The sequence below is a fragment of the Actinia tenebrosa genome, unplaced genomic scaffold (genome assembly GCF_029948245.1).
Source record: "Actinia tenebrosa isolate PJP-AT-01 unplaced genomic scaffold, QUT_ActTen_1.0 PGA_scaffold0__85_contigs__length_37466705, whole genome shotgun sequence".
Classification (NCBI taxonomy): domain Eukaryota; kingdom Metazoa; phylum Cnidaria; class Anthozoa; order Actiniaria; family Actiniidae; genus Actinia; species Actinia tenebrosa.
Window position 1 is genome coordinate 34,394,660 of NW_028292569.1, and position 16,259 is coordinate 34,410,918.

A 16,259-nucleotide genomic window follows, 5' to 3' on the forward strand; every position below is an offset into this window, starting at 1 on the left:
TGGCAGCTTTGCAGGTAGATTTGCATTCTCTCAAGGAAGAAATGTTTCATTCAAAGTCCAAAATGTATGTTTTGCATTCTCTCAAAGAAGATATATAGACATGTTTCATTCAAAGTCCAACATGTTTTTGCTTCAGTTCATTTATGACATGGGGGGGGGGGGGGGTAATTTTTGTTCCCTGTACATGCAGAGTTTCATTGAAACCTCTCTTGAATCTTTACTATCATTTGTTTTTCAACTATATTAAAGTTGAAATTATTAAGCTTTAATACTGAGTTTTATATACAGAAGCTATCTGTTGCGCCTTTAAGTTAAGCTATAAAGTTTTAGATTTTTTAAATATGTTAATATCGCAAAATATCGTTTTGCTCAAATCCGTTATATTTTGCTTAACCTCTTATCTTGCCATAAATCCCTGAGCACCATCTTGCTTGCCGCATCCCTTGTGTAGTATATACTAGTCATATACGAGTACAGATGGAGGTATCTGTGACCTCAGATCTATTCCCACTTTGCATGTTACCCATGCTGTAGTCGGAAGTATCTGCATCGGCATCTAGCTTGCTGCAGCAACAGTTTACAACGCTCCATATGTTCTTGCGAAACTGACGGGATTGCAGGCTGTAGACGATAGGGTTGATACTGGAATTGAAGGTCACGCAAACGATTGACACGATGTGTACAGCGTCGTACAGTGCTTCTTTGCTGTAAGCAGAGACAGGATAAGTTACAATGTTAGGTATCCACGTGATACAGAAGATGATTGACACTGTCAGAACCATCTTGGTTACTCGTTTTCGTGCTTTGATTGTTCCTTGTCGAGTAGCTGCTGAAGTGTGGTCGTTTTGCCTGAACCAAAGCCTGTAGGTTACTCTCGAGTATAGGCACACCATGGTCCCGATGGGTATCGCTCCATAAACGAAAGCATTGATGGTACTGTGGTACTTTGGAAAGTCATTGAAAGGCCAGGAAAAGTTGCAAAACTTGCTTTTGTCGTCAAAGTACGAGAAAACGAAGAGAGGGACGTTCCACAGAATGGCAAAGGTCCAGCAAGAAACAGCAGTGATTTTGAATTTTTTCATCGTGAATCGTCCTTTATTGCTGTACGGTTTCATCACTGCAAAATACCGTTCAATTGCAATCGCAACGAGAGTGCACACAGATGTCAGAGCACCAACCCAGGTGAAGACCTCTCCTGTGAGGAACTTACACAGGTACGTTCCCACCTGACCACCAGGGTGGGTGTAGGCGTGACTTAAAATATATCTGGCAACAAAAACAAATAGATGTCAGAGCACCAACCCAGGGAATACCTCTCCTGTGAGGAACATACACAGGTACGTCCCTACCTGACCACCTGGGGAGGGGGTGTTGTGTGTGTTACTCACCTTGGTGCGATAAAGATAGCTACTGTCATGTCAGCAACAGCAAGGTTCACCAGCAGATAGTTCATCGGTGTTCTCATAGAACGGGTCTTTATAACAGTAAGAATAACTAAAGCATTCCCAACAAGATTAGTCATTATCATGACCACAAACGCTGATGTGACTCCATACCACTCCGCCTGAGATATCGCCATGTTCAAGCTCACTAAAACACAAAATAAACAGAAATTAACTAAAATAGACCATGGTCTTGTGTACTGCCGGGGGTTTCAATCAACTGAGAAAGTCTCAGTTGAATCTCATTATCTGCTCCTAATGGTGCAGTCAAACACTGAATTGATATGAGCCAGCTGAATAAATCAAATGACCAGCCTACAATGAAAGGCAAACACTGCTTGTCTTGTGCTATCAATCAGAGTGTATTCTACTGCTTCACTGCCTGTAATGTGTTAACAGAGTGATTTGATTGCTTGGTATCAATCAGCTGAATGAATCTCATTACCAGCCTTCAATGACAAACAAACACTGCCCGTCATGTGCTATCAAACAGAGAGTATTTCAGGATTGCTTGGTATCAATCAGCTGAATGAATCTCCGATTGATAACAGCCTACAATGACACACAAACACTGCCTGTCATGTGCTATCAAACAGAGAGTATTTGATTGGTTGGTATCAATCAAATGAATGAATCCCATTTCCAGCCTTCAATGACTCTGTATCATCTAAATAAACATATTTCTTCGTAATGTTTTTCTTCTCGGGTTTTTTTCTATTGCGAAAGAGGAGCCGTTTGGAATTCCCTTTGGTAGCTTGAATGACTTCAATGTCGGTGAACATATTTCTCTGTCATCATTTGTTTAGATAATGGTAACGCTCTTTAAATTCGATTAACAAACTTTTACGACAAGAACCACGCATCCTTGACATTTCTCCCATCCATCCTTATAGGACACAAATAAGATTAAATTTTGCGCCGAAAACATTTTGTTTCAAACATCCTGCCATCACCCATGAAGTTTAGTGTCTAGCTAATGACAGTGAGTAAAAAAGTCAAACAAATGAAAAAGTATTTCAGAAAATCACATCATAAAAGAGAAAGAAAAAAACCCTTTTGTCAAAGTAAGGAAATATATGAAGTTTTTAAAATGATAAAAACATAATCAGTAGTTAGTGTAAGGGGTAGTTAGTTTATAGACCAGATCAGATCAGAAAGAAGAGAATTAAGTGGAATATGTTTTTGTCGTTTTCGATCCAGCTTGCTAAACTTCCCACATCTATTTTTTCCTATTGTTTATTACCGTCCTAAAACAAATTGCCTCGTAATCCTTGTAGTATTCCTCAAAGCAGATACCGTGTAGTTGTTTTTGGGACAAGGTGTTTTTCCTAGCGCTCCTATTCCACTGAAAAAACTACTGCAACAGTGCACCATGAATAACAAGAATAGAAGAAAAAAAATCCCGTAGAAAATGCTGGTCCTGTATGTTACAAGAACAAAGACTCCGCTTTCTAATGGATAATGGAAAAGTGACAGCCTACTTTTCGATTTTCTTTCAAGTCTCATTTTTCTTTATCTTTACTGTAATTACGGAATTATAGCAAGAATCAACCTTAAATACTTGCCTTTTTGTCCAATAGCTTCAGTATCTGCCTCAAAACAAAAACCCCAGCTTTACAAAAAGCTCCGAGTATTAATAATATATTTTATAAAGGAATTATACACATTTAACTCTAGTTGTTTGTTTTTCGATCTGGCGAGTGATTACTCGCGTCAGTAATCGGACAGCTCATCGTCAATATGGACAAGAAATTGTATATTTTGAACATTATGTTTGGAGAAACGTTAATGAAAAGAAAACCAATTCATGGACCCAGTGCAACCTAACATAATATGGATTTTGGTACATATTTGGATTTTAGTAAAAAATTTGTCACACTTTTGTAAATTCAATTTCAAATTAATTTTTCTCTTTCTGAAGCTATAGTTGTTGCCTATTTGATTAAACCTCTTTTATTTACCAATAACAAATAACAAGCAGGGCAGGTGCTGAGTAACACATGAGGTATAAAAACAAGACCATGTTCATAGTGACTTGCAAATGGAACTTTCTTTAACCAATAAAAGGGCGAGATAATTTATACCATCCAATCAAAATGCTTGCTCGACTGGAAGCCCTGTAAGTGTCACACATTTTTCGACTTCCGCAATAAAATATATTTGTTTTGAAATATCCTATAGATACCATTTTCTCGAAAATGGGAGAACAAATGAATATACATAATGTAAATATCTAATAAGATACAAAACTTCAAAAGTAACTTATTTATCTTCTAATAGTCAAGTTAGAAAAAATATTCGGATGGACAGACGGACGGACGGACGGACGGACGGAATCTTACCCTCTTCTACTTTGCTTGAAGCCATCCCTACAAACAGCAAAACACATATATGTGTTGAAATGATCCGTTGGTATGCCTGTGTCTACCAGTGGTCGACAAGATCCAACCTCTCACGGTACATAGAAGAACGCCTGCTTACAATCGTATATCGTCTTGTGTTAATTGCTTCTGGTTTTTTTGGGAGAAAGTTCGTCAAAATATTTGGTAATTATTTCTTTCTTTTTCTACTAATGTGATTCTTCTAGTGTTCTGTGTGTGGACTCTGGACTCTGTTTGTGGCAAATTGCGCCTCCATAAATGGGCCATGCCGAGAGTCATCACACAGAAAAGTCTTCAAATTTTAATTCTTCGTTTGCAATAGACGTCATAGCCGCCATGTTGGAAGAATTTGACAAAAGATTTTTCAATGAATTCTTTTGTTATATCTTCCAACATGGCGGACATCCCTTTTGTTATTGTGCTCTCTTGGGATTGATTGCAAACCAAGAATAGAATTGGAAGAAAAAACTCATGCCACGCAACGCATACCATTTATTAACAAAGAGAAAGAGTTTAGTTTGAAAAACGCCAGTTCTTTTCTGCTGTGGCTCGCTATTCCTGTGGTAACCATTTATAATGACTGTCATATGTTTGTTTTATATTACAGTAATTAAGCTAAGGAATTTATGATGGAGAAGTCTTCAAGACAAATCTTACAGCAGCTGAGGTCGCTGATGAAGAACAAGACACATGTCAGTGAAACCATTCAAGCCTACATCATCCCATCTGGGGATGCACATCAAGTAAGAAGGACTTTGGTGTATGATTTTTAGCCAGCAGGGGCTTGATATATCCCAGCTGAGTTGTAGTGCTCTAACGGTATGACATAGTAGTTGTACTTTATACATTAGGTTTTTAACATTAATATATATTTTAAAAAAAGATTAACTTTAATTTTTTAAATATTTGTTTGGATATAAGAGTGAATACCTGGCTGAATGTGATCTCCGAAGAGGATTCGTCACAGGATTCACTGGCTCTGCAGGTAAGTAAAAGAGATAAATGCCTAGTACAACACACCATGCTGGGCCAGGGTTGGGCTCAGAACAGTAAATGCTAAAGGCTAGGGTTTTTAAAGATATTGAGGGTTATGCTACCCCAGAAAAGTTTGAAATTCAGGTTTTTGGAATGAACTTCCTAGCTAGTAGTATAAATTAATGTCAGTAAAGCAAAAGGTCTGTAGTTTGATCCCCAGTTGAGTCCACATCCCCACCTTGACTCCTTTCTAATTTTAAAATGAAGCATTATGGATAGAGAATGGAGTGGGGGGTTGGGGGGGTTCCTGTTTATTTGCATAGTCATGTGTATTGTGGATGGGTTTCATGTATGTTTGTTCTTAGGTACTGCTATAGTAACTGAGCACAAAGCTGCCTTGTGGACAGATGGAAGGTATTATTTGCAGGCTGAACAACAGCTTGATGCCAACTGGATCCTAATGAAAGATGGTATGGATTGAATTGAAGTATTACTTGCAAGCTTGGTCATTCATTCATTCACTCACTCACTCACTCACTCACTCACTCACTCACTCACTCACTCACTCACTCACTCACTCACTCACTCACTCACTCACTCACTCACTCATTCACCCATTCACTCATTCACTCATTCCTTCCTTCCTTCCCTCCTTCATTTATTTTTTTGACATTTAGCTTTTTCTCATGAAGCCAGGGACACCACCAGCATTTTCACCAATTGCTATGGGCCCTGTATAGTGTAAACATGGGCACTGAAGATGGTCTTCTGTTGGTCTTTTTATTTAGTGTCTTTTACTTAGCATTATCCCCATGTTTTAGGAATGCTGGACACCCCAACAAAGGAAGAATGGCTTATTCAGGTTGGTAGTAGCCTGCATAGAAGGTGCTACGGGATCAGGGTTGTCAATTGGACTGCGATCCTCTTCTTTAACCCCCTGCACTAGGGATATATCTAGTATACATTGGTTGATTGAAGTATTATGATCATCTAGGTGGATGTAGTCCTGAGAAGGACTGTTTGGTGTGACTGACATTTTGAAAACCTGAGCGGAAGTCATCTTCAGAGTCAAGTGAAGAATAAGTACCTGGATGATCATAATACTTTGATTAACATTCATTCATCTGGTTTCAGACCATTCTATACAATAGTATACATTTATAAAAAAGATGCATGTTTCAAGATCAATAATATAATATTCCTTGGAATCCATATTCATCCATCTGAGCCTGTCATATTTTCTTTAATTTAGGAGCTTTCTAGTGGGTCAAGAGTAGGTGTTGATCCCTTCCTTGTCTCACTACGTAAGTACCTAAGACCTTTCTTTCTACATTATAGTATTTTTGTTAGCTACACCTAACATATAGTCTCCACAGTCACTCATAGGGCTGCACAGTTTCTCCTTTAAGAAAAAGCTGTTGCCATGGAAACAAAACCTAATATAACTACCGCTATTTCAAAAATGAAGAAAAAGCTTTAAACTACACTCTTTGGTTTTTACATTTATGTTTTCCTATTGATCATTGTATTGATGACTTATTTTTGCAGAGGAATGGCAAAAGTTGTCAAAGGTAAATACTTTTTTCCAATACTACAATGCTTTTGTAAGAACATAGTATATTGCTTAGGTAGTCTACACACAGAAATGTTTATGAATTTAACTCCTCATGAAAATGGAAATTAAGGTTTTAATGGTACTTATATGTCCTTTCCATCCACTCTCTCAATAGATGATTACTGAAATTATAGTACACTCAACAAAATTACTCCATCTCTGATTGGTCAAGAGAAGTACAATTATAGCGTTAATCGTACTCCGTAGGAGTACTGAATTAAGTCGCTATGGCAACACGGCCAAATCAATGTCAAAACAATTATTTTCTATCATTTTGTACTTAAATAACATATAAATAAAATTTTAAAGCCGTAAGAACTAATCTTTTTTATGCATTTCAGTTGCGCGATGGACTGAAAATCGGCTGCCAAATAGACAAAGATGAACAGAGTCGCTTCGCATTTTTTACTGAAATTTTGTTGAGTGAACTATAAACAAAAAATTGCACGATCTCGAGTACAATTTGGAAATTAATAGACATGAGTAATGTTTTGAAAGTTCTTGTAATTGCACGAACCTTTGATTTACTGTACAAATAGAAAATACATGCGCATGCCGTGTGCAGTTATGAAGCTGGGGTTGGCAGAACTGGATATATTTTTTTGTGGATTAAAAGGGAATTCTGTCAAACGTTTGACTAATAGCATATACAATCAATTTAAAGAGTGAAAAATTCAATATCAAATCCTCAATCTCAACTGGAAAGGAATGTCCATTTTCATTTCATATTTTCTGTAATGAACACTGAAAAGCTCTAAGACATTCAGAGTTTCACTCATTGATGTTTATTTCTGACCATTATATTTTTAGGCCATGACATCAAATGGACTGTCCCTTGTAAAAACTGAAACCAACCTTGTTGATATTGTGTGGTCAAGTCATGACAGACCTGCTCCTCCCTCAGATGGAGTAACAGCTCTTAGTCTAAATTATGCTGGTAGGTTCATACTCACTGGTTATTTACTGAATCAAGGTTGTAATAGGGATAATCCACTTTCTCTCACCTTTGGAGTCTCAGACTTGACTTGACATCAGACTTGACATCAGTCCAAAGGTTGTTTCAAAGGGCGATTTGTGAGTTAGCCATGCCATGACTTAGATCAGCCCAGAGGTTGTTTCAGGGTTCAATCTGTGAGTTAGCTGTGCCCTGACTTAGATCAACCCATAGGTTGTTTCAGGGTATTGATCTGTCAGTTAGCCATGCCCTGATCAGCCAAGAGGTTCAGTGTTCCAAGGTTTGATCTGTGAGTTAGATTTACCCTGACTAAGGCCATTTCAGAGGGTGTTTCAGAGATCAACAAGATTTGATGGCTTTTAACAAAATGCAATTTGCCACGGGAAATATAGTAAAAAGGGATTTCCAGTGGGTTGGTAGGATCTAACTCTGACACAATCACACATATCATGCAGTTATTATACTTGTTTTAATTAGTAATAATTACATTTTTCCAGGTAAATCCTGGCAACAAAAAATAAAGGAGTTGCGAGAAACTCTGAAGAAGAAGAAAGCTTATGCGTTTGTGGCAACAGCCTTGGATGATGTCGCTTGTACGTTTCTTTCTACATGAAAAATCTTTATTTTCCTTAATGCATTCCTGTTATACAAGGAGTTTTTTTCACTCCAGCCTTTGCTACTTTGGCTAGATGTTGTGCCTATTGTTTATATCACGTGCAGTTCCATTTTTCCTCAGGGTTGTTCAATCTACGTGGTTCTGATGTTGAGTATAATCCTGTGTTCTTTGCCTATGCTATTGTCACTCTAGACGGCATCAGGTATGTCATTGGCATCATCTCTTGCAACATCATCATTATACATCATTGTCATCACCATCATTCCTTGTAAACATCATCCTCATAATCCGTCATTCCTTTATCAACATCATGTATTATCATCATCATCATCATCACCATCATCCACCATCAACATCATTATCATCATCTATCATCATCCCTCATTAACATCTTCATCATTATATGCCATCATCATTTTCACCATCTTCAACGTCATAAGAATTGACTAATGATATAGGTCTGTCGTGATTGCAACCCAAGAACAAATCCGTTTCTTTGGTTTCAGCCTGTTCATTGATGAAACAAAGTTAGATGCCGCTGTACGAAAGCACCTTGGGCTCAACGGGGTGTTTGAAAACGATGAAAGTTTGCATATAACCATTCGGGAATACACTACCATACAGAATGCAGTGAAAGAGATCGCTGAAAGTGATAACAAAATATGGGTACGTTGAATCTTAGAATTAGATGATTGTCAAGGGAAGCCATGTTATTCGTTAAAGACCTTAAACCACTTGAAAAATGGTGGGATTTAAATTCTATATTCTCAAGGGGACTTCAAAAGCCCTTGAGAAGCGAATAGTCTTAGCAAAGTTCTTGACTGATTACTTCTTGATACGGATACAAAAATTTCAGTTTTCTGTGAAGAAATGATCAAATTATGTTGGGCGTGAGTACATGGAAAGAAGAGCCAACAGAGCAAGCAGTTGATGTAATGTATTCTTGAAAATACAGTGAATGAATCACACTTGATACAATAGTTAGAAAGACAATTGAATACCATGGATTTTCTGAATTACAACAACTGAGTGCTATGTAACATGCGGCTTTCTGGGTAAGCGGAATGATGAAGAAAGAAAAGGGAGGGGTCCCATAAAGCCGCTACACAGGCTAACGAATAAATAACACGAACAAATATCATATTCTTTTGTAACTGTTTTGTGTACAGATCAGCAAAACATCAAGTGTGGCGTTGACATCAGCTGTACCCAAGGTATGAGCGCTCACACTTTATTCTTTTACCTCTCACTTACGGTTAACATATACTTCTGTCCATTGTCTGAGCGCTAAAGCGACATAATGCAGGTGACTTCTTCTTTTTCTGCAGTTAAATCTCATAGACGATGCTTCGCCCGTAGCTTATGCTAAGTCTTTGAAGAACGACGTTGAAAGAGAAGGCATGAGACAAGCACACGTAAGGATGTTAAGTGGCAATAGACCCCTAGACCTAAACCTTATCACTGCAAGTAGTTTTTGCCAAAAATACAGTATAAAATGGCTGTGCCGTGACTGTAACGGTGCGAGGTCCCCGTATTTTAATTGTATAATCATTAACCTCGGTCGTTCATGATTGGTTAAAACGGCAGATTAATTAAACCTTGTTGCAATAGATCTCTTTACCTTGTGCGTAATGTTGTCCCATTTCAGACCAGGTGTCATTTTATTGAGAATAAGATTCTTTGTTTGAGTCATATCCATATTCATGTGTCTTCTCATATGCAACCATTAAACAAGGAAATGATACTCTAGAGAATTACACATGGTCTGAAATGGGGAAAATATTGCTCTCAAGGTAAAGAGGTCTAATATTTGTAATTTCTAACGATTTCAGATCCGTGATGCCGTAGCTCTGTGTGAATATTTTTGTTGGCTCGAACAAGAGGTATGTTATGGATCAAGAGGAATAGATCTTTATTTTTTATCTAGTTCAATAAATACTTACATTTATTAATGGCTGGGAGTTATCACACGCAGTATGTTTGCAATTGTTTGCAATTACTGTGTTGTTGGTTGTGTTTATTTGTCAGGTTCCTAAAGACGAACTGACGGAGATAACAGGATCTGATAAGCTAGAAGAACTGAGGAGGTGAGTTTGCAGGAGCGATTGCATGGAATATAAATAATTCAAGTAAAAGATAACTGAATCACTGTCTTTTTGATGTTGTGGTTTCAGGGAACAAGAAGACTTCGTTAGTCTCAGTTTTCCTACTATCTCTGGCGTTGGATCAAATGGAGCCATTATTCACTATCGGTACGTATCATTATCATCTTTGTCAACACCATCATCGTCCTCCGGCGTTGTTAATAGTCATCGGCCATCACCGTCATTGTCAACAGTGTTAATCATCGTCACCATCATCGTCATCACCACCATCATAATCATCATCTTCGCCATCGTCATCATCGGTCATCATTGTCATCACCATCGTCTTCAACAGTGTTGATCATTATCACCATCATCGTCATCACCGCCATCATAATCATCATCTTCGCCATCGTCATCATCGGTCAACATTGTCATCACCATCGTCTTCAACGGTGTTGATCATTATCACCATCATCGTCATCACCGCCATCATAATCATCATCTTCGCCATCGTCATCATCGGTCAACATTGTCATCACCATCGTCTTCAACGGTGTTGATCATTATCATCATCATCGTCATCATCGTCATCACCACCATCATAATCATCACAAAAGACATCTAATCCATCATCTTCATTATCATCACCATCATCATTACCATCGCTATCGGTACGTATCATCATCACCATTATCACCATCATTATTTTCCTATCATCTCTATCGTCACCATTACCATCATCATCGTCATCACAAACCACATCTATCTTCTTTATCACTATTCTAACCAATTGCTTCTGTTGGGTCTCATCAGCCATTTTTTTGTACCTTGAGTATATTGATCCACCTAACTTTTCTTCTCAGACCAACAGAAGAAACTGATCGTATGATTACAAAGGACAGTTTGTATTTATGTGACTCAGGAGCTCAGTACATGTAAGTTTTCTAAATAATACACTTATGAGACACAGACCCTCGACATAAGATCTTTTGTAGAAAGTACAAATTTCGGCTTTTGTAGGAGGACGGATATAGTGATAAATTGTTTTCCGGGTTTTGGCAGACATAGCATTTTCACCTTTTTTGGATCTAAAAACTATAGTGTAAAAGGTCTTTTCGGGTTTTTGTAGCCGATTCTACCCAAATAGCTTTGCCCAGTCTCTGAGAAGCACATTATTACCCAGTTAGTTCCCCACATCCACATAAGTGAATTTTATTTGACTGTGATGTGTTTATGGCACGATTATAAGTGACGTAAGAGACCTTTTTTTGAAGATAGCGAGCATGGTGCATTGTGGTCTAGCTTCAGTACGAACATCATGCCTTATATGGTGTTGCTTGTACCAAATCTAGACCACAATACATCCTGTTTATGGAACTCAGAAAAGGCCTATGGCTCCGCCTGGTCCCATTTTGATTGGTCGAGTGGAAATGGACTGGTCTAATGAAACATTCTTGATTTGATTTGTTTTCAGGGATGGAACCACGGATGTGACTCGAACAGTCCACTTTGGAAAGCCCACCCGACATGAACAGGTGAAACCTGATTTTGTTGCCGTAGTTACACGTTGCCCAATCGAACCTGGGCAGCCAGTGGCTCTCTCAAGTAACGCACAAAGTTTGGCAAACTGACAAACAAGATGACAAAGTGCACAACATTTTAGCAGTTCGTTTCTAGAGATGCTTCAAAAGTAGGACGTGTACGATTTAAAGTGACATTTCTTGACGTGTCAGCCATGATGCCTGACTTTACCCAGCATGACTAAAGATTTTTATTCTTAACTGGAATAAAAATGATGCCGCTTACTTAGAATCCATGGGCATTTCTCAATGCAGATTTTCCCCACAGTAGCGTCACACTGCCCCTTAGAATGAGGTTACGCGTGGTCCATCAGGTTTTATTCTCGCTCATGGGAATAAACATGGCGCCGTGTGATCAAGGTCCATGGAATTCACTATCATCAACCATGAGGGGGGGGGGGGGGGGGGGGAGGGGGGATATCTAGTGCGTGTAAATTTCTACGTTTCTTGATGGAAAAATGATTTTCTAGTGAATTAATTTCATTGAATGTTTTCTTCTCTTCATTTGTTTACTTTGTAGGAATGTTTTACACGAGTGTTCAAGGGTCACGTTGCTCTTGCCATGGCAACATTCCCCAACAAAACATCAGGTACACGATTTGCATTACGGCAAACACTATAAATATAGTAGAATGAACAAAGAAAATAACCTAAACAAAGCCAATATTATACGAGACGGTTTGCAACGATGATTTTTCGCGCAACGCTGCGAAAAATTTGTCATTTTTAGTTGCGAGGTTTTGGGTTTCCGACCAAGAAACTCGGAAAGTCAAAAAGGCGAGTTTTTAATCTGAAGGCAAAATCTTGCAACTCAAAATGACGATATTTTCGTAGCATTGCCTTAAAAGACATTGGCCAACAAACATGTGGACCTCACTGAATCCTCGAATTAGAATTCAGAAGTTAATTTTTGCGGGGGTGGGAGGGGGGACTGGGGAAGAGAATAATCCCTAAAAGCACAAGAGAGCCGTGATGATGTCATAATGGGATGTTGTATCCATTGTCTTAGGTCATCGACTTGATATGTTGGCTCGTAAAGCATTATGGGATGTTGGGCTCGACTACCAACACGGCACAGGACATGGTGTTGGAGCATTCTTGAATGTTCATGAAGGTAGGACTGATGATTTTACTGTTAAAAAAAGAGGGCTTAAAAACGAATCACCTGCTTCCAATAAAAAATATATGTGTCGAAAATAATCTCAAAATCAGCTTCAAAAGTGCAAAAGTTAAGATCATTTCTTGGAAGCTAAGAAAAGATTATATTTTATGGTATTAACCAATGCGGTCAAAGATTTGTTTTTATGGTATGTAGAACTTTTCCACATGTTTGTACTGAAATGTTTCTCCCTAAAAATCTCGTCCAATTTTTGTGTTCTAATTGGTTAACAATTGTTCACATGGACCAAAAGGACCTTTGAGTGTCAAACAAGAGAACGAATCTTTTGTTTTATTTGGGTCCTTTTGGCCCATGTGAACGAGTGCTAAACGTTATAATCGAAGTTTGCAATCAGCAATGTTTGTTTTCTTGCAAGATTTGGTGAATACTCATACGTTTTTCAGCAATGGTTTTCTAAAAAAAGATTTTCCACTCACTTATTTCCTCGTACTTTAGGCCCACAAAGTATTAGTTCTCGACCCAAACCAGACGAAGTGCCATTTGAAGCCGGGATGGACATCACTATAGGTATACGGCATATCTGTTTAACCTATTTTATTTTTCGTTTACTTCATTATATGTGTATTTTCTATCTATCGCTAGTTATGTTACTGTGGATTTCACATAACTTTTGACAATTGAGTTCCGAAGTTTGTTCGGAATTTCAGAAGTTCGCTGACGAACTATAATAATAATAATAACTTTATTAATGTCTCTATATCTTCTAGCCGGGCACAAGTGCCCTACTAATCGGGGAGACAAACTTCGTATATAGAGAAAGTTCTTAAGTTCAGCTTTGTTGTTTATCTCCTTCTTTGTTAGAGCCTGGTTATTACGAAGATGGTAAATTTGGAATTCGTATCGAGAATGTTTATATAGTAAAGCAAGTTGAATTGAAGGTAACTGAACTGTGCACCTTATAAAGTGCAAAGCAGTATATTCTAAGGGAATACACGGCAACAACTGGCAATGACACAGTTTTTCTGATCAAACGTTCATCTTTTTTTTCAGAATAACTTTCAGGGGAAAGGGTTTCTTGGTTTTGAGCCAATTACACTCGTAAGTATTGTGCTTTTTGTGTAAGTTTTATGGTTTGTTTTGACAATACAATAGGCCGATCTTTATTTACGTTTTTTCCTCATATAACATTAAAAATTTTTCAAGCTAACCGACTCCAGAAATCGAAAGAGAATGTCTCATTTAGTAACTACTGAAATTGAAAGTAATATGTTCAAATAAAATGTTTAAATAAAGATCGGCCTATAATGTTCTAGTGTAGGACATGTTTGAGTAAGTCTTTATTAGCAATTCCGAGGTTGAAGAGAAAAAACTGGGTCGAGTTGGATTTGCGGTGCATTGTGGGACTGTTCATTTAGTGGTCATATTTCCAAGACGACGTCTTTGCACTTCAATGCCAACCTCACCTAGTTTTTCCCTCCTCAACTTCGGAATAGGAAATGTAGAAACAAGCTTAAGGGAGCGGGAGGAACTGGAGTGTGGTGTGTAAGTCTACGATGTCTGGGGGTGCTGTCGGCGCTCAAGAAAAAATCTATAAAACACTGAGATCAGAGTAACTTTTTATGTTGTTTGTGCTTTTTTAGTTTCCAATACAAACCAAGATGTTGATACCTTCAATGCTCACCCCAGAAGAGGTAAATCAAACCCTTTTGTCACAGAATTAACTGTGTTTTTTTTCTTCTCATTTCTGGCCACTTATCACTGAGAATTATTTCTTTTGTTTACTAGTACAAGATACATTAGTTTTTATACCCCATTCACACCAACTACTGTAACCTTGTTTAGTTATAAATTTCTCTATCACACCTGTTCCGTCGTTTTTATTTTAGTTAAACAAGGTGTGAAACTTAGACTAGGAAATAAAGTTTTTCGCCCCTCGAGGGGCTTCATGTCTCGCCATTAGTCCTTGCTCGATCAAGTAAAAAATTTCCCCCCACCCCCCCCCCCCCCCAAATAAAGACCAAGAAGAATAGACTGCTTCCAGTCTAAAAAACCTTATTATCAGGGAATGGTACGTGGTCTAAAAGGCGGATCAGATCTATTCTAAGCGGTCCAGTCGTATTCCACATGTGCCGAACCTAATGCAAATGAATTCACGTTGGTTTTGCCATATATTCATTACATTTGGCACACGTTTGCTGTGCGTTTACCTTTTCTCGAATCCATTCTAACTGTAATTTTTCCCTCCTTTAAGATCGACTGGTTGAATAACTATCACGAGTTATGCGCAGAGACGGTTGGCGCTGTTCTGAGAGAACAAGGGAAACACCAAGCACTCAACTGGCTTCTGAAGGAAACAAGAACACTGGGGTAGATTTTCTCCAATCAAAACCAAAGGAAAGTTTCTTTTTTAACGCGGGAATTCTTTGTAACCAAGAGAATATGAACTAGTTCATTTTCTCTTGTCGTAACTCATTACTAGGATTTCTGTCATAGCGCATGATTATCTTGTTTGTGCACTAATTGAAGCCCGCGAGTCCACTTTGAAGTACTTTGTACGGATTGTTTTGTAACTCATTACTAGGATTTCTGTCATAGCGCATGACTATCTTGTTTGTGCACTAATTGAAGCCCGCGAGTCCAATTTGAAGTACTTTGTACGGATTGTTTTGTAACTCATTCCTAGGATTTCTGTCATCTTCTTGTTAATGCAGGAAATTTACACCCGCAAATTCACTTTGAGGCACTTTGTGCTTCGCTTTCAAACGTTTTGCACGAATCTCCTCGGTTTGAAGCGTTTTCTAACCAGATCTCGCTTTCATGCGGTGGTGCATTTACTGGAAAAATGCGTTGATAGTTCTCGACCATGCAGCAATAGAAAAAAACACGAATACAGATTCATCCAACATTTGACCATGACACCGTGAACTGAGAAAACCTTTTTTATTCAATCTAGTTTAATGAGTCGGTTTAGCATTATATTGACCGATCGATAATATTTCGCCTATAGGTTAACAAACGCACTCTGAACTATAACATGTAGTTACCTCTGTGGATTCATCAGATAAACTGCACAACATATAAGACGTTATTTTACATTTTTCACTATCACGCTTCTGATTGGCCGAAAGCCCTGAGCCAGTTTCTGATATCGTTTGGACTTGACATGATAAATGTATTGTCTGTAGGCTTTTCTGAAAATTTTTTTTTTATAATGTCCAGTTTACTCAAGGTCACTGCAGAGTTTGAAATACTTTTGCTATTTTCTTTTTGAAAACAATTAAATCTTTACCCTAGTTTACAAAATGTATAATAAAACAATTACTGAATTGAATTCGGTTTTCGCATGACATTGGCTTTTTTATCCGCCTCGGCCTTCAGATTCGGCAAGTAACACGACACTGGTCTTGATAATTCACGATATCATGCCGAAGTTCATCCAATAGTTGTTTATTTTGCACCATCAAGTGCCATCGCCCATAATAATATAC

At 38.1% G+C, this 16,259-nt stretch overlaps 2 protein-coding genes across 2 annotated transcripts; one reads left to right on the forward strand and one right to left on the reverse strand.

Moving 5' to 3' along the window:
- Positions 1-193: 193 nt before the first annotated feature.
- On the reverse strand, positions 194-1,580 carry LOC116292250 (neuropeptide FF receptor 2-like). The gene is made up of 2 exons (XM_031699530.2): positions 1,389-1,580; positions 194-1,266 (listed from the first exon to the last, which is right to left on the reverse strand). The coding sequence occupies exons 1-2, from the start codon at positions 1,577-1,579 to the stop codon at positions 462-464; spliced, it is 996 nt and encodes a 331-aa protein (XP_031555390.1). The 5' UTR covers position 1,580; the 3' UTR covers positions 194-461.
- A 2,333-nt stretch (positions 1,581-3,913) lies between these two features.
- On the forward strand, positions 3,914-16,102 carry LOC116292260 (xaa-Pro aminopeptidase 1). Its single transcript, XM_031699542.1, has 25 exons — positions 3,914-3,988; positions 4,431-4,566; positions 4,745-4,808; positions 5,164-5,268; positions 5,620-5,660; positions 6,051-6,102; positions 6,347-6,369; positions 7,224-7,350; positions 7,866-7,961; positions 8,105-8,186; positions 8,491-8,650; positions 9,154-9,198; positions 9,313-9,399; positions 9,817-9,867; positions 10,013-10,071; positions 10,159-10,236; positions 10,935-11,006; positions 11,546-11,606; positions 12,172-12,241; positions 12,661-12,765; positions 13,267-13,338; positions 13,633-13,709; positions 13,822-13,869; positions 14,412-14,462; positions 15,023-16,102. The coding sequence occupies exons 2-25, from the start codon at positions 4,450-4,452 to the stop codon at positions 15,140-15,142; spliced, it is 1,863 nt and encodes a 620-aa protein (XP_031555402.1). The 5' UTR covers positions 3,914-3,988; positions 4,431-4,449; the 3' UTR covers positions 15,143-16,102.
- The last annotated feature ends 157 nt before the right edge of the window (positions 16,103-16,259 follow it).